Genomic DNA, 26728 nt, shown 5'->3' on the forward strand with positions numbered 1-26728 from the left:
GACTGTTCAAAAACCCAAGAGGGAGTGAGGTTGCCTGAAGAATTTTGTAGTGAGAGAGAATCCGTGAACCTGAAGGACAGGAGTGCTTAAGAGTGGGGCAGAGGGGAAGTCCATGGAGGAGACCGGGAAGGTTGGCCAGACTGGAGAGAGAACAGGGGGAGAGTATTGTTGCCCAAAGATGATGGGAATAACAGTAATAGTGTCATAATTATATTAGCATATGGATAGCATTTATTATGGTCTAGGCATTGTTCTAAGTTGTAACGTATGTTATTAAGTCATTTAGTTCTTGGAACTAGCCTATGAGATGGGAACCATTATTATTATTATAACATTAATAATGCATGGATTACAGAGCAAGAAAGTGGCAAAGCTGGAATCCAAACCAAAGCAGTCAGTATCCAGAGTCCACACTCAACCACTATGCTAAACTGGGGTCTGCAGAAAGTTTCAAAAAGGAATTAGTAGTGGGCAATGTCTAGAGTATTGGAGACATCTGGCAAGAAGATGGCTGAAGTTGTCTTTGACAATATAGTGTTCATTGGTGAGCTTTTAAAGAGCTATTTAATTGAATGGTGGATAAGGAGCCAAATTAAGGAATGTTGAGGAGTGATGGAAAATAAGGAGAAATAGTACTAATTGTTCTTTTGAGAAACATGTTTATGAACGGAAGAGAAGAGAATGGATAGTGGATAAAGATGGCAGCTGAGTGGAGAGTTAAAAATATATATTTTTTTTGATGGGCAGATTTGAACTTATTTGTGGGCTAAGAGCAAATAGGAGAAGGAGGAGTGTTTGATAGATCAGTGCCCTGGGTATTAGAGGGCTTTGGAATCAAGGACACAGGGAAGGGCTCTGTCAGGAGGAGTTGAGAACTCCACATTGTCACAGGCATAAGGAAGGCAGTAGGGATGTAGCCCAGTGGAAAGAGATGGATTGGTAGGTTTCAGGGACTTGACATTCTTTGTATCTGCTATCTGGTTTCCACAAAGATGTCTCCTAGACCTCAGAGTTTATTTTTATTTTATTTTATTTTATTTTATTTTATTTTATTTTATTTTATTTTGAGACGGAGTCTTGCTCTGTCGCCCAGGCTGGAGTGCAGTGGTGCGATCTCGGCTCACTACAATCTCCGCCTCACGGGTTCACGCCATTCTCCTGCCTCAGCCTCTCCGAGTAGCTGAGACTACAGGCGCCCGCCACCACGCCCGGCTAATTTTTTTTGTATTTTTAGTAGAGACGGGGTTTCACCGTTTTTTTTTATTTTTTATTTTTTTAAATTGATTGATGAATTGATGGAGACAGGGTCTTGCTCTGTTGCCCATGCTGGAGGGCAGTGTGGCCTAATCTTCACTCACTGTGACCTGGAGCTCCTGGGCTCAAGTGATCCTCCTGCTTCAAGTAAGCGATCCTCCCCCCTCAGCCTCCTTAGTAGCTGGGACTACAGATGTGCATCACCACACCCAGCTAATTTCTAAATTTTTTTTAGAGACGGGGTTTCACTGTGTTGTCTAGGCTGGTTTCAAGCTCCTGGGCTCAAGTGATCCTTCTGCCTTGGCTTCCCAGAGCGCTGGGATTATATGTGCAAGCCACTGTGCCTGGCCAGCTTTTCGTACTTAATTTCATATTTTTGAAAACAATATTTGCTGTTGAATGGCACAAGAGCATAATGGCTTAGATATACACTTTAAAGCTATTACAGACCTGATTTTAAGCCTCACTCTGCCACTTGGTAACTGTGCCCTTGAGCCTCTGTTTCCCCATGTCTGACTGGGGAGTAATGATAGTTCTTACTTCATTGCCTCATAGGGTTAAGGTTATGATGACGGAAAGCTTCCAAGATAGTGTTCAGCATAGAGTAAGTGTAATTAGCTTAATTAAATGTGAGCTATAATGTTTCATTTACGTTTAGGAGGCAGCAGGATAACATAGTGGTTCTGAGCATGTGTGCTATTAATAAAATCAAACTTGGGTTGGTTACTAATCTACATGGCTCATGGTCCTCTTTGGTAAAGGTGGGGGATAACACTACCTAGATCATGGGGTTGTTGTGACATATAAGCAAGTTGGTCATATAAAGTACTTCTGGTTGAGTGAAGAGTGTCTGCAAGTGTCTAGGGCGAGGTAGATCTACAGGCTGTGTGGATCAAATTCGGCCCACAAGTTAAAAATAGGTTTTATGTTTTTAATGCATTATTAAAACAAAAATGAAGAATATGTGATAAAAACTGTAGGTAGCCTGCAAAGCTTAAAACATTTACTATCAGGCTTCTTATAGAAAAAGTTTGACAACTCCTTGTCCGGGATTACTGCCTGCCCACCATTTATGAAGCTACTATTACATGATTATTTGATTTTGTTTTTGTTTTTAAATAATTTTTTTTCAGCTTTTACAACCTTAGAAATTACATATTCTAAGTTCATCTCATGTTTTTAATTGCATGAAAAATTGGTTTAAGTGACGATTTTTAAGTGATGATTACTGCATTTTTATTAAGCTCCTTCAGGTTCCTGTTGGAGTATTAGCTTATGAATTATAATATTCCTTAATTTCTCAATAGCTGTACTTTCTCCCTTTCAACTTAATAATTTTTAGTTTTGTCTTCTCAATTGCAAAGTTGAGAATGGGGTAAGACACTCGTATTTTAAACTTACTAGTAGGAGACAGTGATATAGTGATGACAGGGTGTCATTTTTACTGTTTAGCTATTGTAATGGTTTTCTCCTTCCTCTAAACATTCAATTTTATCTGTTTCATTTCCAGACTGTCACTCTCTGTTGCCCAAGTGCCTTGGTGTGGAATTATTCCACAAATGAAAATAAGAGCGCAAACCCAGGCTCACCCCTGGATCTGCTGCAGGTGGCCCCTTCCAGCCTCCCCATGCCGGGTGGGAACACGGCTTTCAATCAGCAGGTAGACTTAATGTTTCAGTGATTTGATGGCTGTTTTCATTCTTGAGAGGCATCAGGGCACAGTGGGTCAAGCACAGGTTTTAGTATCTAGATGCTTGGGTGCTATTCCCAGTTTTGCCCACTAACACTCTGGGTGACCTTAGAGAATTGTTTAGCCTCTTCAGAACTACTGAAGTTCTTGAAGTTGCTCCATTTCTTTTCACTATCTTGCTGAACAGTTCTTGCTGAGAGTTCTGCCACCCAGACTGTAATTATGGTGGTGGTTCTAATACATGACCATGACTCCTGTAGTAGTTTTGATATTTAGTAATTATTATATGTTCTTATTAGTACTGGGTTATTTGTTTCAAAGCCTTATGTGACTTGAACCATAGGATTGTGATTAATATTTAGAATAAGATCCTTGTCTTGGGATCTAGAACTAGAAATACCATTTGACCCAGCCATCCCATTACTGGGTATACACCCAAAGGAATATAAATCATGCTGCTATAAAGACACATGCACACGTATGTTTATTGCGGCACTATTCACAATAGAAAGACTTGGAACCAACCCAAATGTCCAACAATGATAGACTGGATTAAGAAAATGTGGCACATATACACCATGGAATACTATGCAGCCATAAAAAATGATGACTTCACGTCCTTTGTAGGGACATGGATGAAGCTGGAAACCATCATTCTCAGCAAACTGTCGCAAGGACAAAAAACCAAACACCGCATGTTCTCACTCATAGGTGGGAATTGAACAATGAGAACACATGGACACAGGAAGGGGAACATCACACACCGGGGCCTGTTGTGGGGTGGGGGAGGCGGGGGGATAGCATTAGGAGATATACCTAATGTTAAATGACGAGTTAATGGGTGCAGTACACCAACATGGCGCATGTATATATATGTTACAAACCTGCACGTTGTGCACATGTACCCTAAAACTTATAATAAAAAAAAATCATATTCATCCATTAAAAAGAAAAAGAATAAGATCCCTGTCTTTTACCAAGCAGTTTTCTTAATAGAACATTGCAAGTTGCTTTCACACATGGAAGAATGGCTCAAAGAGATTATTTTAGAACGTTCATCTTTCCATGAGGTGTCCTAAAAAAGAAATTTCACTCTTAAAACAAATTTTGTAAGCATTTATTTTTGTGAACATTTATTATTGAAAACTGACATTGCCCTTTGTAAATTTTAAAAATTCACTTATTGGGCCACAGGCTGCATTTCTTACAATGCAGTCAAGATTGTAGTTCACCGTAGGATACTTTACTCACGTGGAAAAACCTGACATGATTTAGACATGCGCTGTGGCATTCCAAGCACAAGTTAATTAGAAGTGATTATCTTTCAGGTTCGGGCAAGGATTTATGAAGTAGAACAACAGATAAAACAAAGAGGCCGTGCAGTAGAAGTTCGGTGGTCATTTGACAAGTGCCAAGAATCCACAGCAGGTACAGAATGCCACAGAGGAACGAGTGCTTTTGAATGTTGGACTTCATGCTGTGTTTTTGCTCTTATAAACCATTCCACATGAATAAGGCAGCTTTTTGACAGAGCCACTTGGTGAATTTTGAGGACAATCTTCGGTTTATGCCTTTTAGATCCTGGCTGTCTAGAATGTCAAGTTTGGTTTTGTTGATGATTGTTTGATAACATATGCCAAGAATGATAATTTAAAAAAATTTCTTTTGCCTCACATAGAATGGTGATTTTGTACTGTGTTATTCTGTTTTTGGCCTCATTAACCACTTGTTTAATTTCTGCCTATAGGGGTGACTATTAGTCGGGTTTTGCACACGTTGGAAGTTTTGGATCGTCACTGTTTTGACCGAACTGATTCCAGCAATTCAATGGAGACACTTTATCATAAGATTTTCTGGGCAAACCAAAACAAAGATAACCAAGAGGTAGTTAATTTTTTTTTAATTCTTTTTACCTTTTATTTTCATAGTGTTTTCTCTTCTTTCTCATTCAGAAAACTCTGGAGAAACCTTTTCTATGAAGTGTAGTATCTCATGAAGACATACACACTTGAAATCATTCTGTTGGACCAAGATTACCCACCATTATTAAAATAAAATGTCAGTAGGGCTTGTCTACCTAGCAATATTGATATATTGACTGGCAAGATTTTTCTTGGCCCTTTTACCATCACTCTGCAATTTTAGTTTTAGAAGAATATCCTTCATTTAGTGATTGGACTTAATATGGTGGGTTGGCTTTAACTTGGGGGAATGTATGTTAACATTTAGCACAGCAGAGGGCAGTGCATGAATACTTGTGGTCATGATCTTTCAAAAATCCTTAGACAATGTGTTAGGGTTCTACAGAGAAATAGAAAAAAAATGTGTGTTATGTGTATGTGTATATATATATATGTATGTGTACATATGTGTTTATATCTATCTACCTAGAGAGAGAAAGGGGGGGAGAAAAGAGAAAGGTATTTATTTTAAGAAATTGGCTCACATGATTATGGGGCTGGCAAATTTGAGATATTCAGGGCAGGCTGGAGACTCAAAAACTGATGTGGCGTTCTTGAGTCCGAAGGCTGTCTGGAGGCAGAATTCTTTCTTCCTCTGGGGACCTCAGTCTTTTTTTTTTTTTTGAGATAGAGTCTCACACTGTCACCTGGGCTGGAGTGCAGTGGCACGATCTCAGCTCACTGCAACCTCTGCCTCCCGGGTTCAAGTGATTCTCCTGCCTCAGCCTCCTGAGTAGCTGGGAATACAGGCACCCACCACTATGCCCAGCTAATTTTTTGTATTTTTAGTAGAGATGGGGTTTCACCATGTTGGCCATGCTGATCTTGAATCCTGACCTCCTGATTCGCCTGCCTCAGCCTCCTGAAGTGCTGGGATTACAGGCCTGAGCCACCGTGCCCGGCCGGGACCTCAGTCTTTTAAGGCTTTCTGTGGGCTAGATTAGGCTCACACACATTATAGAACATAATCTGCTTTACTCAAAGTCTACTGATTTAAATCTTAATCACATCTTAAAAAAGTCTTTTTAGCAACAGCTAGACTGGTGTTTGACCAAACAACTGGATACAATAGCCTAGCCAAGTTAATATCTAAAATTAATAATCACAGACAATTTTTATCTTACACATTTCTAGCAATAGATTGTTTCATGAATGAATTGCCCCAAAACTAGGATATTCAGTTGTTTTTTTCCTCAACCTTATTTGGGGAGAAATAAAAAGTTTGTCTTCTTTTCACAATGAAAACTGCCGATGATAATATACAGCCTGTGCTAGGCACCAGGACTGCATAGGTAAGTTTTAAGACACCTTCAATACCTTAGGTAGCCGATGGCAAGCGTCTTTGATATTTCAGCTAGCTTTTGGGAATGCATATGTGGAAAGAAAAGATGAAACAACATCAACCACCATCAAAAACCTTTCCTTCTCTTACCTTTATGTGAGCCTGATACATATTCCAGATTATTATTCTTTTTGGAATAATTTTTGATTGATCACCCTGCTTCTCAAAGATATGGTTCAATACTAATGGTGACAGCTAGGATCATTCAGAACGTTGAGAGCAAGACCGTTGAGTGTGCTTTTTAAATTCATCGCAAGTCTCAGTAGCAATGCCTCCCTACTTCAGTGGAGCATGCTGATATAATCCTCTGCTTACTGAGGCAAGTTAGAGTGCTACGTGCTCTTTTTGGGTGGAAACCTTAAAGTGTATTTTTAGTAAAGACTTTCTTAGATAAAAGGCTTCATGAATACTAAGATTTTTAATACGTATAGGTGAGTTATTTGGAAGGAAAGTAGGGATACCCAAAATTCAGGGGGATCTTGGATTGTTTAGCTTCTTTGCACTAAGTATTGAGTAAAAGCTACATTGTTTCCTGGTGAGGGTTTTACCGAGATTATCACAACCACCTTAGTTTTGTGGTTAGCCTGACTATATACCTTCAGAGTGTATGCCCTGGCTAACTTCAGGATTATTGCCCCATTCACCCGCAGACACTTAAGTTACAGCACTCTCAAGAAAAAAAACAAGGGTGTTTTTTTTTTCAAAAAAATTCAAGGGCAGAAATTATGTTGCAATCTTTCTGAATGAAATCACACTGTGAGGTTCTTTGTAAATCACAGATATCTCCAGAGTGGGTGCTTGCAATGAGCCATTAGGGTGCAAGAAGGTTATTAGAACTTCTGTTCAGATTATAATTTTCAAAAGCCTCTTTTGTCTCCGGAAATGAATGTAATTATTATGATCGTATAGATATAGAAGTTATAAATAAGTGTGTGTTGAAAATTTTTACTAAAAAAACTCTTTGAGCTGAGAGGGTATGTGGGAAATGTTTGGATATCACTGCCGGAAGCTTCCCCTACCTGAGTGACTTCTCCCAGGATGCAGGAAGGTGCCTGCCACCAGAGGGCGACATGTGCTCAGGACTGAGAGTCCTGGAGGCTCTAGGCACGCACATTTCTGGAAGGGCCATCAGTGTTGCCCCATTTAGCAGTCATTATTTTGAATGTTGACTCAACTTCAGAAAGACTTGATGAAAACTATGTTTTCAACCTGTAATTCAGATTGATCACCTTTTCTTAATAGTCTGGCAAAAAGGATAACAAAATAGATAGATCCTTCTGTAATACTTAACATTAAATTATTATTACTATTTTTCCAAGACAGTCTTAGTCTGTTGCCCAGGCTAGAGTGCAGTGGTACTGACTTGGCTCCCTGCAACCTCTGCCTCTCAGGTTCAAACAATTTTCATGCCTCAGCCTCCCCAGTAGCTGGGATTATAGGTACATACTACTGTGCCCAGCTAATTTTTCTATTTGTAGTCAGACTGGTCTCAAACTCCTAGCCTCAAGTGATCCATCTGCCTTGGACTCTCAAAGTGCTGGGATTACAGGTGTGAGCCAGTGTGCCTGGACTAAATTAATTTTTAAAATATGTCCTTGGTATCTGTTTCAAGGTATATGTGTATGTATACGTAATCAAGTTTTATCTCTCAGTTTACTCCTTAACAGGGGTTATTGTTTTCTTTTTCTTTTCTTTTTTTTTTGAGACGGAGTCTCTGTCCGTCTCCCAGGCTGGAGTGCAGTGGCGTGATCTTGGCTCACTGCAACCTCCACCTCTGGGGTTCAAGCAATTCTCCTGCCTCAGCCTTCCAAGTAGCTGGAATTACAGGTGCCCTGCTGTCACGCCCGGTTAATATTTTTATATTTTTAGTAGAGATGGGGTTTCACCATGTTGGCCAGGCTGGTCTCTAACTCTTGGCCTCAAGTGATCCACCCCCCTTGGCCTCCCAAAGTGCTGGGATTACAGGATGAGCCACCGTGCCCAGCCCTGTTTTCTTGACTACAGAGTCACTTTGTGTATTTCTGGAATTCATGCATGTGCTGCAGCATCATGTTAACTGATCAGCTGGTGATCTTGAGTAAGTTACTCAAGGCTTTGTGCAGTAGTGCCCTTCCTGGTTAAGTAGGCATAGACTACTTGCCCTTTTTTTCTCTAAGGAAACATGAACACTTTGAGAATTACAAGGCACTATACAAATATGTTTTAAAAATTGTTAACAATAATAATATAGCAATTATTAGTATACTGGAAGAACTAATGTGATGATGCTGTTCTCTGATAAGGAGTTACGTGTGGTTAGGATTCAGAAATTGGTCTCACTTTTTTAAAATATACTTCCCCTTTTTTGTTTTCGTAATTGATTCAGGATTTAGATAACATGATAGATAAAACATGATCAACTTCCGTAGTTGCAATAGGTTGGAGGTTTGCTGTTACTAGAAGTCGTGTCTAGGTAGGCCTAGGCCCCAGGTTGCATGCTGATCTTGAATCCTGACCTCCTGAATCTTGAATCCTTCCTCACATCTGTTTGGAAAACCTGAATTTCACCCTCCTCGATTCCTTAATTCCCTTTTCTCTGGAACAGCGACAGGGAAATGCAGTCCTCTCTACTTCCTTGTAGGGAGGGGAGAACTTCTGTCCAGATGGGAGAAGTTTGTGTGTGTAATCAGTTTCAGTATTGGGGAAAGCTTCTTGAAAACTGCAATGCATGGGATGAAGGCATCCGAGGCCTGGGCCCTGCCTTGTGGTTGGACTGTGGTCATGAGAGTGGGAGTAGGAGCTGATGCTGTGCCCACATTGGGGTGTGCCAGGCTGTGTGGTGTGCCTTCACTGATTCCACATGGAATGCATAATTTCTTTTTTTCTTTTTCTTTTTTTTTGAGATGGAGTCTTGCTCTGTCACCTAGGCTGGAGTGCAGTGGCGTGATCTTGGCTCACTGCAACCTCCGCTTCCTGAGTTCAAGCCATTCTCTGCCTCAGCCTCCCAAGCTAATTTTTCTATTTTTAGTAGAGATGGGGTTTCACCATGTTGGCCAGGCTGTTCTTGAACTCTTGACCTCGTGATCCACCCACCTCAGCCTCCCAAAGTGCTGGAATTACAGGCGTGAGCCACTGCACCCGGCCTGGAATGCGCTATTTCTTTACTCTCCCTCCCTGTTGCCCTTTACCCCCCATTTCCTTGGCCACTGTTTCTGTGTCTGGGCTTTTGTGTGTAATGGCAAGGGAGGTGAAAATAAAAATCTCAAAAACCTGAGTGTTTCCTTATTCTAGATCTGTGCTGCTTGGTTTTCCATTCAGAGTAGTGTGAGATGTAAAGATGGTAATACTGAGGTCAGGGCTCATGTCCCACAGTGGCCAGGCAGGTAGTGGGAATGAGTCGGGGGATGCTATGTATAAGGCAGCCTGGAGGTGGTGGGGGTTGAGGTGTCTGGGAAGTGGGCAGACCCTGTCTGAAGAGGGAAGCCTCTCAAATTCTTAGGTTCTACTTGGGATCCACTGTTGCCTGATCATCCGACATTTCAAGAGAAGCTGGATGTCAAGATCTGCATGTAAACTTTCCTGATCTTAAAATACTGTGCAGCCAGGCAGTGTGTCTGTTGGCCGTATTCACTCAGATGCTTGTCACTTTCCAATTCCTGGTACGTGTCTTCTACAACGTGTACTCACTTATTTGCTTGTCTAGTGTTTCAGAGCCTGGGTGTTTCTAGTCTGGGTGATGGAGGTGGCAAATCCTGACATCCACGCAAAGGAGTCGTTATGTGGACGGTGGGACCCCTGGTTTCCACGTGCTCACTGAGCCTGTCACTTGTGACCTCACCTCTGAGCAGCTGGAGGAGGAGTTTCTCTCTTTGCTTTTCAGAGGCCTCAGACCACTTCCTTCCTCTTGGCGTCTCTCTGCTTGGGATGAGTGTGAGGACGGAGGCAGCTGCATCTTTGGGGTGCCTCAAGGACATGGATAGAAGGCAAAGTCTAAAGGTGGCAGGAAGAGCTGCCTTTTCACTTCTCTCTTTGGGGGTCCCAGGAAGCCAGCTTTATCCTGAGTAATGAAAAGATGGAACCAGCTGCACTGGACGAGTGTTCCTGCAGCAGCATGTGTGTTTCCTCCTTCCCTGCTGCTAAAACCACACACCCCAGATGGGGAAACTTACATATCTATTGTTTGGATTTGTTTTATGCTTAGACTATTCATGCAGAATTCTTTGAAAGGTTGTGATGAGTTCATAGATATGTTTTGAATGGCAAAGGCCCTAAGTTTAGAAAATGTGTTTTCCTCACCTGTGGCACAGAGTGTCCCAGGCCCAGCCAGGTTTGTATCAGTGCAGCTGGCGAACTCTGCCTCACCACCATGATCCAGAGGACAAAAGCTCGCCTTCTGTCAATGCTGTGCTTGTTCCACATTTGTCTTCCTGCAACTTTCCCTGGGGTCTATGTTTCTTCTTCTCCTCACCTTATGTACATTTTCAGCCCCAAGTACCATACATGGGGCCCGGGAGATGCTCAGTAGCATTTATTGAATTTATTTTTTAGACCTCATTAAAAAGCTACTCGGGCAGTGAACTGGAAGGGGAAGCACCTCTGTAAGATTTGGCTTGGAAAGGTAGGGATGAATACAGTCATGGAATCTGTATGTGTCAGTCTTACAAATGCTTAGATTCAGATGTGGGAGAGAGTACGTGCAGGTAGAGGTAGGGGTGTGGCTGACGGGGGAGCTCTCTGCTGTGAAATCAGCAGTTTAGTGTATTTCTTTAGGGACACTGGAGAATTCACGTATTTTTGATGAGTCTCAGTTTCCTCATTTTGTAAAATGGGCATGCTATTTCCTGATGATGTGAAAATGACATGAAATAATGTTTGAGTGATAAACCATTCAAATATTTATAGTCCCCAGCATGTAAATGGGTACTTAATAAACACTAGCTGCTATTATTACCGACTGATGTATATAGTTAGTTAAAAACTCTGCAGAATTGGAAGGAATATGTTCAGAGACTCATAGTGGGCCCCTTGGGGCTACTGTGGGCACACACAGATACCCATCATGCAGTCTACTAATCATAAGGCACAGCCAGGATCTGTCAGGCTTTTGACATTTGCTGGTTTTCATAAAGTCTTTACTGTCTGTAGGGAGGCAGTTGGATGGCATTGACCCACTCAGGTTGGGGTAGCTGCAGGACCATGTTGTAAAGGAAACCATGTTCATTTAAATGCTTAGGTTTTGTTGTTGTTTAAGGAAAAAAGTCAGTTTCTAAAACCAAGACTGCAGAAAGTCAAATAAGGCAAAAGTCAAGCAAGCAAGGAAAACATGCATGGATGGCTTGCTGTTGAGATCCAGGTGTGCTGAATTTATGTTGATGCTGATCACAGCCCAGCCAGAAGTGTATTGTGCTTCAGAAGCTAACACATTTCCTACTGGACACCCAAAGGAAGCGTTGCTAGTCTTTTACAACTAGTATTTTCTTATTTTTTGAAATAATGTGTTAGTAAAAGTTTGGTTTCTAGTAACATAGTTGGGAAAACAAAATTGTGCATCCAGATATTTAGACTTGCTGTCACTGAGAAGGGCCTGTCACACATTGTTTAGATTGGAGTTGGCCTTTTGATTTGTTTTTGAGTATTATGTGACTTTTTTTTAAACTTTTTTGTGTGCTTTTTAAACAACGAGCCCTGTTTTAGTGTTATGTCATCTTATTTAGTTTTTCCCTGGCCTGTGAGATGCATGTTTTTCTTTTTCTTTCTTTCTCTTTTTTAAAAATGTTTTACTTTTTAGACAGGGCAACCAATGCTAGAGAGGATGAGAAATTGTTGAGGCTGATACCCAACTCATTGGTGGAAGAAAGGAATTGGAATCCTAAATAGTTCCAATTAACAGTACAATCCAAATGGTACTCTTAACTAGTACATTCTATTTCTTGTACTGTTTATTTAAAAAATGATTTTATTTCAGTGAACAATATAGCTGAAGTAATAAGTTTCAGATGTAATTTTGGAAATGAGAGGAAGACACCTTTGCAATTGCCATGAACAATTTTCACAAACAATTTCCAAATATGAATATTGGTACATTTATGTGGTGGAATAATCTATTTATTTTTAAAAGCTTGCTTGACAGTTTTAACATAGTAAACAATATTTTAATTAGAAAATTCAAAACCTCAAGTTGAGCACGCTGGCCTTGGTAGGATACCACAGACTTTAGGCCAGTTCAGACCTGATTTTCAATCTTCATTTTGCTGCCAAGTATTTGAGTGGCTTCAGATCTCCCTTAGTGTCAGTCTGTTTGTCTGTAGAATGGCCTTACTAATAGAATCCACTTCATGTGGCAGTACCTGATAAGCACTTAGTAAATGCCAGTTGTTATGTTCTTGACTGGACAACTTTTGGTTGTCAAGTGAGTAGAACAAAGCACCATATTCTAGAAATTTGTAATTCCTTCTTATCTGTATGTTACTTTGATCTTCATAAAAGGCAAGCAGTAAAGTTTTTTGCACAGTGATGAATTTTGGAAATGAAGCATAATATTTTAATTATAGCTTGAATATCCCTTATGTGAAATATTTGAGAGCAGAAGTGTTTAGGAGTTTAGACTTTTTTCAGATTTTGGAATATTTGCATTATATACTTACCAGCTGAGCACCCCAATTTGAAAATCTGAAATGTGAAATACTCCAGTGAGCACTTCCTTTGCGCATCAGGTTGGTCTTCAAAACATTTCGGATTTTGGAGCATTTCAGATTTCGTATTTTCAGATTAGGGATGCTCAGTCTGTATTTTAAATATGAGAGACATGTACTTGTTAAGGACTTTTGGAGAGATTTTACTTTGAAATTATGGATCAGCCCCTATATGACTTTCTGTTATGCAATTACGTATTTCTCACAACTCTTGTATTTTTTTCATTTGTATTACTTAAACGTTGACTGAGGATTAGAAGAATCATTTTTTGTTAAAATGCAAATAAATGACAAACCTAAGTAAAAAATTAGTTGATTTAAATACTCAGAGAGGATTGTATTATCTGTCTTGTTTCCTCCCAGAATTAGATCTCCTCTGTTTTTAACTACTGCTTTACAAAAAGGAAGTTGCTTTTGCTTCCATGGTATATGTTTGGTTTATCTGATGTCACAAGACCTAAAGACTATCAATATTGATTGTAAGGATGTGAATTTAGAAAAACTTGTCCCTTTCTCAGTCAGAAATCAGCCACCTCAAATATCTTTTGGAAATGTATATATGCAAAATATTTTTTTAATTTTTTTATTTTAATTTTTCTTATAAGAGGCAGGGTCTTGCTGTGTTGCCCAGGCTGGAGTGCAGTGGCGCGATCACAGCTCATTGCAGCCCTGAACTCCTGGGCTCATGTGATCCCCGGCCGAGTAGCTGGGACTACAGGCACACGCCACACACCCGGCTAATTAAAGATAAGGTCTCACTATATTGCTCAGGCTGATCTTGTACTCCTAGGCTTAAGTGATCCTCCCGAGTTGCTGGGATTACAGGTGACCATGTCTGGGCCACCTTGCCAGGCTTGGAAATGTTCATATGTATAAAGATTATAAAAAATGAATACCATTTATGCTTATGTAATAGATCTTGTGAATTTATGGTTAACAGTGTTAGGCCTATTACCTTATATTGGTGACTGTGACCAGGTACAGCAAGGTTATGTTCTATTAGCAGTTAAGACCAACTTTTTTACTTCTGTGACTTGCAATTCATCCAGCTCCTCACAGTATGCCTCAGCTTGCAAACTATATGACTTGTTAATATAACTACACTACATATTATTCCATATTATTTATTGGTGCTGTAACATGAATAATATCTTCCTCCAAATGTGACCATTTTGTTTGACCTTGACTAAGAGTGATTGATTTCATTTATAAACATGTCCTTTTAGTCTAAGATTAAAGAGCTGTTAAGAGCTTTATTCAGTATCTTAAGTCCTTTTATTTTTAATTTTAAAAAAGTTTCAACTCTTTTTAGTTAGCTGTTGCTGATAGTAATAAGTCATTGATTTTTTTCCCCCACTCCTTTTTATGGTATTATGTAACCTAGGTAATGTATTAAGAAATTTCTTATTTTAAACTGGCAAAAGATCTCACCAAGTACCTCCTAATTTCTAAAGGAAGCCTGCCTCTCAGCTGTAGTTGTCAGTTATTTTACCTTCTTTATTTGTTGAAGGATAGAAGACCTGTGGTTAGCTTCTGCAACTATTAGGTTATTGAATTACCAAATACATTGAATTACTGAATTACGGAATTAGGCCTAATCTATCAGATTTGTGCCTGCTCTTCCCTGGGAAAGAAGAATGTGGCAAATCCCCTGATGTTGAAAACCTTTCTTCACATTTGATATAGCTTTATTATAGATGAAGATAACATCATTAATTATGATTATTTGCTACAGAATTAATACTTTTACTATGTAGCCACTGTAGATATGCCCCAAATTCATGAGACCAGATAAACAACGCTGTTATTTGAAGGACCTTATTGATTTTTGAATTTTATGTCCATTCATTTTCTCTTGTTTGTTATCATTGTAGAAGTTTCTTTTTGTAATCGTTATATATATATATATATAATACAGGAATACATTCTTGATATTAAGTTCCATTCAGCCCACAATGTGGACCCCTGTCGCACTCTCCTGCCCAGACAGGAGGTATTTTGGCATAAGAGCCCTCTCTGTGGAGGCTGATAGCTTGAGTTGGACTCAGATTTGACCTAGTAGCTTTGAGACATTTGACAGTTATTTAACCTTTAGACTTTAGTTTGCTCAACTGTAAAATGATAGGATTGTCATTAAAACATTAGAACAGGGCCTACTGTATAACAAACATATATACCAGCAGTAACCACTGTTAATTTTGGTCCATATTTGGTTCACTTTCAAGAGTTATGTTGTGGCAAGAGGTCCATTACTTGCCTAGGGAAAAAATATCTTTTGGAAATATAAATATGGAAACTTTCATATACATATATGAACACTTAACTATAAAGGTTGGAGGACATAAATGAAATTGCTCTATGCATAATATTCTACAGGATCTTTTTTCTTCTACTGCTTAATATTGTTCATCATTTTTTCCTTGTTTATTTTATTCTGGTCATGGTGCTCAACTCTTTTATTACTTCTAATAAAGTTTTCCAGTTAATTTTCTGGGTTGGTGGGGGGTGGGGGTGGGGCATAATCCTTTTATGCAGACTGTAGTGACACATTGCCATATCCTTTCAGGTATTTATCCCTGTCTCTTCTCATTGGTTAATGCTTTCAAAATGATGCTAAGTGATAGTGTTGAGGCCAGCAGCCTGGACTCATTAAATGAGGAGTGGGAATGCTTCTAGTATGTCACACTTAGTCAACTGCGGAATTCAGTCTCAGTTACTTATCATATTAATTAAGTGCATCTCTAAACTTTCTCCCCATCTACCTTGTTTATTCCTTTGGTTTAATGTAACACAGTGTATTGCTTTTACTCTTTGATTTAAAAACAGTTGAACCTACTCTGCACCAGGCACTGCGGAAGGTGCCGAAAATAAAACTGTGAAAATGACAGTAAGTCTAGCATGTGTTAGAGGCAGAATAAATGGAATTGTGCTCTAGATAATATTATATGAGCATCTGGAGGCAGAATAAAATCTTTGGTAATTCACTCCTGTGGTTTTATTTTCTGTGTATCAATTACATTAGAAGTCTAGCTTGTCCCTAGAGAGGCGGAAGTCAGGGCTGGAACAGAGGGTGGCAGTGGCTAGCCGGAGTGGTGCTGGGCAGCAGGGATCCTGGGCCTTGTGAGCCACTCAGGAGACTTACATGTAATGGTGATCTTCCTTTTGTAAGTAATCTTGATTTACCCGTGATGTGAGCAGCAGCATGGTGTAGCAGAATGTATGGGGGCTTTGGAATTAGGACAGCCTAGTGCCGTTTTCTAGTTCAGTGCCCATGACCATCTTAACTTCTTTGAACCTCGGTTTTCTTATCTTTGAAATGGAAATAGCAATACCTGCTTTCAAGTTTATCAAGATTAGAGATGATGTGTGTAAAATTTCCAGTACTTGCTCAATAATTTTTGTTTTTGAGACAGGGTCTCGCTGTCGCCTACAGTCATATCTCACTGTAGACTTGAACTTCTAGGCTCAAGCTCTCCTCCCATCTCAGCCTCCTGAGTAGCTGGGACTACAGGTGTACACTACCATACCTGGCTTTTTTTTTTTTTTTTTTTTAATTTATTTTAAATGGGGTGTCACTACATTGCCCAGGCTGATCCTGAATTCCTGGCCTCAAGGCATTGTTCCTGCTTGGCTTCCCAAAGTGTTGAGATTACAGGCATGAGCCACTGCACCTGGCCAATACGTATTTTTTAATTACTGCTACTACCTGTAGTTGGAAATTTAAAACTGTTAATATTATTATTGCCATGATTACGTGTTTTGATTTATGCCAGGGCTGGGCCTATAGTTTGTTGTTTTTTCTTTGACCTTAACTTTATATGCCAGGGCTCAATTATTCCCTCCCCTCAAGCCTACCTTTTGTTCTCATCTATCTCATTCACCTGTATCTCATTTAAAGCTAGGGAGGCATGCTTACATTGTTCAACTTCTTACTATTCATTAGAAAGTGCCACTAGAATAGCTTGAACCTGGGAGGTGGAGGTTGCAGTGAGCTGAGATTGTGCCACTACACTCCAGCCTGGGCGATAGAATGAGACTTTGTCTCAAAAAAAAAAAAAGAAAGTGCCAATATGAAAAGCTGCCTGTTTCTGCCCGGTGAAGACCTGAACCCTCCTGTGTAGTGTTTGGAATGAAGTACTTCCTTTTGGTTATTCTCAGTGGTGTGTCTCCAGGGTGGTACCTGAGCCCTCCTAATGTATATTTAAAGCCAATAGCTGGAGATCTAATAGCCACAAAGCTGTGTTGTGAAATGTGCATGTTACATAGGAGTAAATATTCCAGCACAAGGGAGCAGAATACTCTGAGGCTGTCAGCATTGAGGAGGGTGGAGTCAGGAGAAGCCAGAGGCGCTGGGAGCTCACACAAAAGGCCATTGTGTATTGTGTACCCTGGAGGGAAGGACAGAGTTACCTACGCAGGTTCTTTTGACACACAGGTTTTGCTTTACCTGTTTGGTTCATTTCCAAGAGTTATGTTGTGGGAAGAGCTCCATTACTTAGCTGAGTGACCTTGGACAAGTTATTTGCCATCTCTGTGCCTTGGAGTTTCCTTATTTGTAAACTGGGGATAATATAACCAGCTTATAGGTTGTAAAGCTTGAAAGAAAGAATTCCTGAAACACATTTATTGCAATGTCTGACTGTAAATTGGGTAGGCACTCAGTACATGTTAATTATCTTTATTACTCCTACCTGTAAATTTGGTAATCTGTCATCATTATTGATTTTCAGCGTGATTAAACCCATAACTTAATCCACAAGTTATTTTATATTAAATTTTCATTAGAAGCAACTGAAAAGATTTACATGTAACATTAAGACTTTCAATTTTTTATTTTTATTGTGTCTGCTATGGTCTGCTATCAATCCTATGACGTTAGTCCATGACTAGAATAAGCAATAATACTGTAGAAAACCTATTCTAAAAATGAATTTTTGGCTGGGCGTGGTGGCTCATGCTTGTAATCCCAGCACTTTGGGAGGCTGAGGCGAGCGGACCACCTGAGGTCAGGAGATCTAGACCAGTCTGGCCAACGTGGTGAAACCCCATCTCTACTAAAAGTACAAAAATTAGCCAGGTGAGGTGGCACCCACCTGTAACCCCAGCTACTCTGGAGGCTGAGGCAGGAGAATCGCTTGAACCCAAGAGGCAGAGGTTGCAGTGAGCCGAGATTGCACCACTGTACTGCAGCCTGGGTGGCAGAGCGAGACCGAAAACAAAGGGCGGGGGGTTAATCATAAGAGAAACATACACTTTATTTGGTCAGGGCTGGTCTAGACCTTTGGCATCTGAAATGTTTTACAGGACGTTGCACCTAATGAGTACCTGATGCAGTGAATTTTGTTTTTCTTATGTCCAAAGAATTGCCTGAAATTTTCACTGCCTCTCACAGCTCCAAATGCAGACTATAACTAAAGCTCAGAGGTTGGGGTACTGTAATTACCCCTTGAAGGGGAAGGAGCAGTAGGGGTGCTGCTCCTGGAAGAAGGAAAGCATGGTGGGAGACACTGTCTGAGGGCTGAGAACGACCCCTCTTGGATAGGACTTGGGATTTACTGCTGGTCATGCACCATTGACCTTCCTTTTCCTGTGTTCCATTGGAAGCCTCTCCCATCTGCCCTTATTTGTATGTCTTTAATTAGACATTGAAATCTGGCCCATTTGCCTGCAGAAAAAATGGAAATAAAAACAAACCAGAAATTTTCATAGTTCCATTGCTGAAGACATCCTGAGAAGTTAGTATAAGTCATTGTAAAACTTCTTGGATAATACCATTTCTTTTAAAGTAGGCACAGAACCTGTCTATTCCTTTATTCCCACCACTCTAAATATCCTAAGGAAAGGATGGCATCCCTTGGCAGGTTTTATGATATTTAAGAAATAGTGGGCATTGCATTCTTGGTATCTAGCTAGTATTGGAAAATATTTATTGGTTAAATATAAGATTTTGAAATGCATAACTTTTTATAGGCATAATTGATAAAAGGACAAGAAAATTTTTGTGCTGAAATTTTATATTTTTTAAAAGCTCAGTCTTTTCAGCAGCATTTTCCTCAAGGTTTTAATTTCTGGGTTTCTTAATTCACTTAATTTCTTTTTTTTTTTTTATTTTTGAGACGGAGTCTCGCTCTGTTGCCCAGGCTGGAGTGCAGTGGCGCAATCTCGGCTCACCACAACCTCCGCCTCCCGGGTTCATGCTGTTCTCCTGCCTCAGCCTCCCGAGTAGCTGGGACTACAGGCGCCCACCTCCGCGCCTGGCTAATTTTTTGTATTTTTAGTAGAAACGGGGTTTCACCATGTTAGCCAAGATGGTCTCGATCTCCTGACCTCGTGATCCGCCCGCCTCGGCCTCCCAAAGTGCTGGGATTACAGGCGTGAGCCACCGCGCCTGGCCAACTCACTTAATTTCTAAAAATCAGAAATTGGGACTACAACTGCAGCAGGTAGTCCACAAGAATTTCTTCAGGTTGAGATCTCAGATGTCAGTAAGTTGGGACGGATGTATGCTCCCCTCCCAGGAGATACCTAAGGGGTGGAAGCCTAGACTTACTTATTCCTCCACTCTAGAAATGTCTTGTTACTTTATGATTACTTGTCTTTTAGACATTTTTCTCTAGAAGGTGAGCATTTTGAGGATAGGGACAAGATCTTTAAAATTTTTGTTTCCCCGTGCCTACCATATTATGGACACTTAAAAAGTAAGCACGTTAATGGGTACCTTTGGAAGTGAATTGACTCCCTCTTGGAACTTGTTTTCTATTTCTAGCACATTCTGCCTCCCAAACCCCGGTGGTGACATCTGGATGTGTTCAAAAGAACTCTTTTCTTTATATGTTCTTTTCTATGCATCTCTAGGTGAAGATGTGTCAGTTACTTAAATTGGGTGAGTCATATCATTGAGAGACAAGTGTACCTTTCCATATTCATTGGATTTTTATGAATCTATTTTAGGAAATTATCAAGGACCCAACTCTTCTGCACAGACTTGGAATTCCAGTGGACATTTTGTAAATTTAATTTTCTTCAGTGCACAGTATACACATAGATACAGGCAATGTTTGCTTTATTTCACTACATTGTTTAACATGTAAGCAACTACCCTATTCTTCCAAAGAATCGACCAGTTTCTCTAGTAAATTGTTTTCTTTGCAAGTCATTTTTTATGATTAGTAAAAAAATTCTTTCCTAAATGATTTTAAATTCTTAAGTGATTTTACTTTTAACAGATTAAAAAAAAAGACACTTCTATTTTCTTGGTGGTTAAGTTTGCTGGCAATCTTTTTTTAAAGCCATTTGGAGATTGTCAAAATCCTAGGCTTATTTCGTATTTGGAATCAGCATCTAAGGATATTATGTTATAGATATTTTTAAAATATGTATTTTATCTCTTTGGTATTAAAAATAATATATGTTCGCTTAAAATTTGGAATATATGCAAAAGTGTAAGTAAAATGAAAGTCACATTGGTGGGTATTTTATCTCAAGCATGCTTAGAAATGTAAAAGTGAAATCTATTCTTTAAAAAATAAAAATTGGTAGTTGTAATTTCAGCTCATCATTAGTGCTTTTATATAAATGTAGAAATCATTGCCATGTCTTTCCTTCCTTTTTTTTTTTTTTTTTTTTTAAGACACAGGGTCTGGCTATGTTGCCCAGGCTAGCCTCGAACTCCTGAGCTCAAGTAATCCTCCTGCCTTAGCTTCCCCAGTAGCTGGGACTACAGGTGCATGCCACTGTACTCAGCTCATTGTCTTTTTTTTTTTTTTTTTTTTTTAAGCTGGAGTCTCACTCTGCTGCCCAGGCTGGAGTGCAGAGGCATCATCTTGGCTCACTGCAGCCTCCGCTTCCTGGGTTCAAGTGATTCTCTTGCCTCAGATTCCTGAGTAGCTGGGACTACAGGCATGCACCACCATACCTGGCTAATTTTTGTATTTTTAGTAGAGATGGGGTTTCACCATGTTGGTCAGGCTGGTCTTGAACTCCTAACCTCAGGTGATCTGCCTCCTCTGCCTCCCGAAGTGTGGGATTATAGGCGTGAACCACCGTGCCCAGCCTGTCATTTGTAATAACCATTTCTGGCAGTCTTAAAGGAATAATTTTGCTTATTTTATGTAGCATTGTGACCTTGCAATAATAACTCAGTGGAATAAAGACAAGGAAATGTAAAAAGAACATTTTAATTTATCTAAATTATTATTTTTTTTAATGAGGTAAGTTAAAGCTGCTTGAGATGACAAGACACCTAAAGGAGTGAAGATTATATGAATTAGGAGAGAGAAAATGTCTCTGCTTATTTTCTTTGCATCTCCAGGAGCATAATTTAGAGATTAGAGCAAGCTGATTGAAAATGATTATGAATGCTCTAGAGACTATAACAGTGCTTCCGTATTTTACTTTTTAAAATTCGTTCAGACTGCTGTTGGATGTATGCCATAAGATAAACCCAATATTTGCCCTAAATTAGAATGAGTTTCTTTTTTGTCATTCATAAGATTTCTGTAAGTAGGCCTGCTGAATGGCTTTATTCATGATGTTCCCACCTAAAATCCTTGTTTACTAGTCAGAGAATGCAGACAGTAAGATTATAAATAAGTGAAGAAAACATTTTCAGATATCAGCATTCACTGCTAAGCAAATGAAATAGCATGACGTTTGCAAGGGCGGCCAGGGAGCCTCTGGTCAGCCTGAATCCTCCAGATTTTAGGGCAGAGAAGGGGCTGTTCTGTGAAACTCGGGGGGTAAGGAACGCACTGGAGGGCAGGGGCTGCCAACACTGAGGCCCAAGGTGGAGGTGGGCTTAGCATGTCTGAGGGGCTCAAACTGGAGTGTAGGTAGAATGTGGCTGGGGAGAGAGAAGGACTCTCAGCTTTCTGGCCTGAATGGTGATGCCGTTTTCTAAGAGAAAGTATACAGGACAAGAAATGTATTTGAGGGGTAGGATGAGATTAGTTTGGGATCAGGGGATTGTGGTCAGCAGGTGGAGGTGCCCAGGAAGCAGATGGGTTTTAGTAGCTTAGGGGTGAGTTTGGGGCTGGAGGCATGGGTTTAGCTTGCCTCTCGTCACAGTTGGGATAACTACTTCCAGGTTTCTGTAAGGGTAAAATGAGATCATATATATAAATAGGGCAGAACACAGTGCCTCGCACATAGTTGTGTAAGTGGATGTTATACCCCAAGGCTGCAGGAAAGCATATGATTTCCACTATGTTTAGATAGGTCTTTTCTGTCCTTTACATTTTGTTTTCTATTTATCAAAAATCTGATATTTTTCCTCCAACGCCCATTTACATTTTTTTTTTCCCCCAAACAGAAACAGTGTTTTTCTTTTGCATGATAAAAGCAGAAAATAAGAACCTCCTGTAGTCTTCTCTCTGGATAAAACCCTAGTTAACAGTGTGACTATGTGAAGGTTCAAGACCATGCCTCTCGTAAAACCTTCCCTGGATTGTCCCTGTTGATGTGCAGCGTATAGAGCCTCTTATTCTGCTCTGTGTTTGCTGTTTGGTTCTTATCTCTTGAGTGTAAGCTTCTTGAGCAAGAAAATGTGCCTTCCTATCCCTGACAGTACCGAACACTCATGCACATTATGAGTGGCCAGATCAGATTTGTCTTTCTCCTGCCTTTTCAGAATCGTGTATGCTGTGTGTACGCTGTGCTTGGTTTATTGATCTTCAGAGTGTCGTGTGTGATGAGTTTGTGTTTGTTTTCACAGAGATGATGTGGGCACACTAGCTGTTGTTTTGGAAAGGGATGTGGTAATGTGATTTGTTTTGACTTCTCTTTTGTTGTAGTTCATTCAGTAGATCTGAAGAAATCTGTTCTCCCACATAGTTGTTGAGACATTACTGATCACATACAGTTCCTCTATATGTCTCACTAATTTCACATAGATATTAAATCTCACATAAAATCTTTAGTGGGACAAGAAGTTTTTAAATTTTAAAATCACCTGTTTCTTTTCTTGTAGCACATTTTAGTGTAATCTTGAAGATGCAGGAGAAAAAAATCAGTGTAAATGTCGATATGATGCATATTACTGCTTAGATTAATAAAAACTGAAAGCAGTATTTTTAGGGTAACTCTTTTTGTTATCTTTAATGTTCTAAACCTATAAGCATGTGGTCCTTCACTGGATTAACTTTTATATTTTTATGTTTATATAGGTTAGAGTGAATCTGGGCAGAAAATCCTCCCAGTTTACTTTCTGTTTTAAATGTTACGTTCAAACATTTCTTTCAATTGAGTTACTTCTCTTGTTTTAAATTAGGAAAACAGAGCTCCCTTTGAGGTATCTACCTCAGGTAACTCATTTCTTTGGTTTGAGTAAACATGTGTTTAAATGACAAAATTTAGGATACGATGAATAAAAATCTTGGAATAAACTGATTTTCATGATCTGAATTGTTTGCTAGCATCTACAGCTGATCAGGGATACTTGTTCTGGGATTCTTAGATGGCTTTTCAGACTGCACAGACATTCCAAAATGTGCTGAGTTCATGCGTGTATGTATGTATGTTCTTCCGTGGAGTGTGCTCATAGCCATATTGTAATCTTAATTGAGTTTACGGATTCTAAAGTATTAACTTCCCACATAGCCTGTAGTGCTAATGCTGCGATTATCTAGTTTTTCTGGCATAATGTTTATACCCACGGGGACATAGTAAAAGCTTGTAGTTGATGTCCTGTTGGTCGGCGTGGATCCTCTAAAAGGAAAGGACAGATCGCACAGAAGTACCATCTTCCTTGCTCACCACTCCCTGCACCCCCATCCGTGACTCATGTCATTTGGGTCCCCAACATCCTCTCATCCTCAGTCGCTGGTGCCTATTTCTAGGCCATGGCAACTGTGGCTGACAGTTCTGGTCACCATGCTGAGCCCTACTTAGACCTGACTGCTGTCCTTGGTTGACTGTGTCTGCCCTTCATTGTTGGTTCTTTTTGGTGCTAGGCTGTCATTTTTCATGTTTGTTATTTCCATTGGGACGGGTGTTTTACCAGCGTTCCAGCCTCCCCTCTGGTTTGTTCCTTCTAATTTTTTATTGGAGTGGGTCACTGGATAAGCTGGCTTGTTAGAATTATTTACTGAATGAGGCATTGAATGAGTGGGGGGCCTGAGGGTGCCAACAGTAGAGTGATGTACTTTGACTTTGTGACAGCTGTTCTTGGCAGTCAGTGGTTGTTTTTTCCCTTACTGTTTGGTTTTGAAATTTGAGTTCTAGAGAGTAATTGGGGCTAGGTTGTGTCCCTGTGTGAGTGAAGGTATCCACAGGGAAGCTCTAATTCTTTTGGAATTGTCACAGATTCAGCGTAAGTGATTTCTTTCCTTGTATAGGTTTAGTCTTTGTATTTCAATTAAAAATGATTTGGAAGCGCTTTCTAAAGCTACTATAATAAAACACGGAAAAAAGCTTTAAAGTGTTAGATATTCCCTTGCTTGCTTCCTGCCTCTTGCTGGGTGAATGTTTCATTTGATGTGGCTGGTACCCCTCTCTGTTGGTCACTAGGTTGCGCCCAACGATGAAGCTGTGGTGACGCTGTTATGTGAATGGGCTGTGAGCTGCAAACGGTCTGGCAAGCACAGGGCCATGGCTGTGGCAAAACTCCTGGAGAAGAGGCAAGCAGAAATTGAGGCAGAGGTAGGTTCCATTTTCTTTCTGCTTGTTGAATGCCCTAATGTAAAACTACTGTTTTGGGGAAGATCATTTTCTCTTACCCTCATTATGTTATTCTTTCGCTCTTGAGGAAAAAAGGGAGGATGTAAAAAATTCACATAAGATTCTCGTATTAGAATCTCTCTAAATTGATGCAGCCGTTTATATTCTGAACTAATTTAAAAATGGTATCTTTTAAAATAAAACTTTAGGCTGGGCACAATGGCTCACACCTGTTATAATCCCAGTGCTTTGGGAGGAGAAGGCAGGAAAATCTCTTGAGCCCAGGAGTTTGAGGCTGGAGTGAGCTATGATGATGCCACTGTACTCTAGCCTGGTTGATAGAGTGAGACTCTGTCTCTAAAAAAGTAAATAAATAAAAGATAAAATAATACAATTTTAGCATCTGATTTAGAAAAAGGAAATTTCTTTGCTATATTGAAATGTGCATACACACAACATACACACACGTGCAGTATACATGTGCAAATGTGTATAAGATATACCAACTTTTATGAAATTTACAACTACATATTTTAGTGGATTTGGATATACTTTCTTGAGGCAGTTATGATTATAATATTATAAATACCGATTTGTATTGCTTTTGAGATTATATTCTGGCCCCAGAGAGAGCAATTAAAGCCTTGGAAGTAAATTATAAGGGAAAAAGCAAAACTAAGTTTGTCAACATTAGCTTTTGTTGAGGTAAATTTTTTAAGCAGGCCTTCTTTTCTGCCTGTGACTGTTAGCAGGGATGGCTATGGGGAATGTGTGTATATCATCTGACCAGGTGCTTGTCATCTCTCACCTGGCAACTTTGAGGCATCTTACCTCATCTCTCTGCTTCCTCTACACAGCAACTGCCGATCTTTTCGAAATGTCAATAGATCACATTGTCCCCTTACTGATACTCTCTGTGGCTCCTGACTGTAGCCTTTGCAGCATCTCCTGAGCTACCTCACCTGCCTTTTCCACCTCATCTTGTGCCCTTCTCCCCAGGGTCACAGCTCCATTCACCTTGGTACTTCTACCCCTTCAATACACAAAACACACTGTCACCTAGAGGCCTCTGCTCTTGTTGTTCCTTCTAGGTGGCAGACTCTGTTCCCTAGTCTTTGCATGGCCAGCCTCTTCCTGGCATTCCCATCTCAAGAAGTGTCCCTCCCTTTCCAGCATTCCTAGCTCAACATGTGTCACCTGGGGAAGGTCTTCCATCACCACGTGATCAAAGTTAACAGTGTTCTACCCCTCAAGCACTCTTTCTCACGTCACTGTTTTTACTTTGTTACAGTGCACATTCATCTAGTTAATCTGCTTATTATTTAACCTACCTTCCCCCTCTAGAAGGTGAGCTGGACAGCAGAAAGCTCACTCATCTTGTTCAGTGTTGTATCCTTGGCACAGAATAGTGCTCATTGCATAGTAGATGCTCAGAAGGTGTTTGTTGCATGACTGGATGAGTCTTAGCTGGCTCTCTGTGTTGCTGATAATACACCTCCTTCTTGTGAAGCTAGTAAAAATGAAATAGGAAGAACATTTTATAGACATTTTTCTCTTCCTGTTAGGAAAGTTGTATTCACCAAAAATGAAAGATCATATTGTTGAAACTGGGGCTTGAAGATATTAATGTTAAGGTGTAAGCTAAATGACCCATTGTACAGTGTGCAAATTAGGAAAAGCTTTCATTGCTTTTCTTCCATATATTATGAATAGTTGGACTATTCTATGGTGAATTGCAGTCCATAAATTTCAGCAGCTAAAATGAAATTTCCCAAATATTTCATTGCTCCTTCTTTATTGCATATGTGTTTTTTTACACTGCTTTTCTCCTGCCTGTATTCCAGACATACAAACGTACACATTTCACTTTCAGAAGAGGTTCACATATAGATTACCTTGTAATTTTAATAGCCTAAATGTATCCATATCTAAAAATGTATTCTTTCAGAGATATTTAAAATAATTGATTTTTTTGTTAAACATCACTGTCTTTAAAATTTGACCTTCACAAAGAGAGAATAGATTGGAAAAATAATGATATTCTTAACATAATTAATATCTTGATATTAAAGAGTAATGAAAATGGGAATGATCAAAGGAATATAACAAAGAATAGAAAACAAGGTTCTGGTTTTGTGTAAATTATGTCTTTAAG

The 26728-nt window shown here is 39.8% G+C and overlaps 1 protein-coding gene across 9 annotated transcripts in view; it reads left to right on the top strand.

Moving 5' to 3' along the window:
* The window catches only part of MED12L (mediator complex subunit 12L), a 344195-nt gene that overhangs the window by 75367 nt on the left and 242100 nt on the right, over positions 1-26728 (top strand). For all 9 annotated transcript variants that reach the window (XM_055250839.2, XM_063620247.1, XM_063620245.1 and 6 more), the window contains exons 9-12: positions 2765-2914; positions 4273-4372; positions 4692-4828; positions 24424-24555. In XM_055250839.2, coding sequence (XP_055106814.2) covers positions 2765-2914; positions 4273-4372; positions 4692-4828; positions 24424-24555 — 519 coding nt within the window. The remainder of the gene's footprint in view (positions 1-2764; positions 2915-4272; positions 4373-4691; positions 4829-24423; positions 24556-26728) is intronic.

The sequence above is a fragment of the Symphalangus syndactylus genome, chromosome 17, assembly GCF_028878055.3.
Source record: "Symphalangus syndactylus isolate Jambi chromosome 17, NHGRI_mSymSyn1-v2.1_pri, whole genome shotgun sequence".
In the NCBI taxonomy this organism is placed as follows: Eukaryota; Metazoa; Chordata; class Mammalia; order Primates; family Hylobatidae; genus Symphalangus; species Symphalangus syndactylus.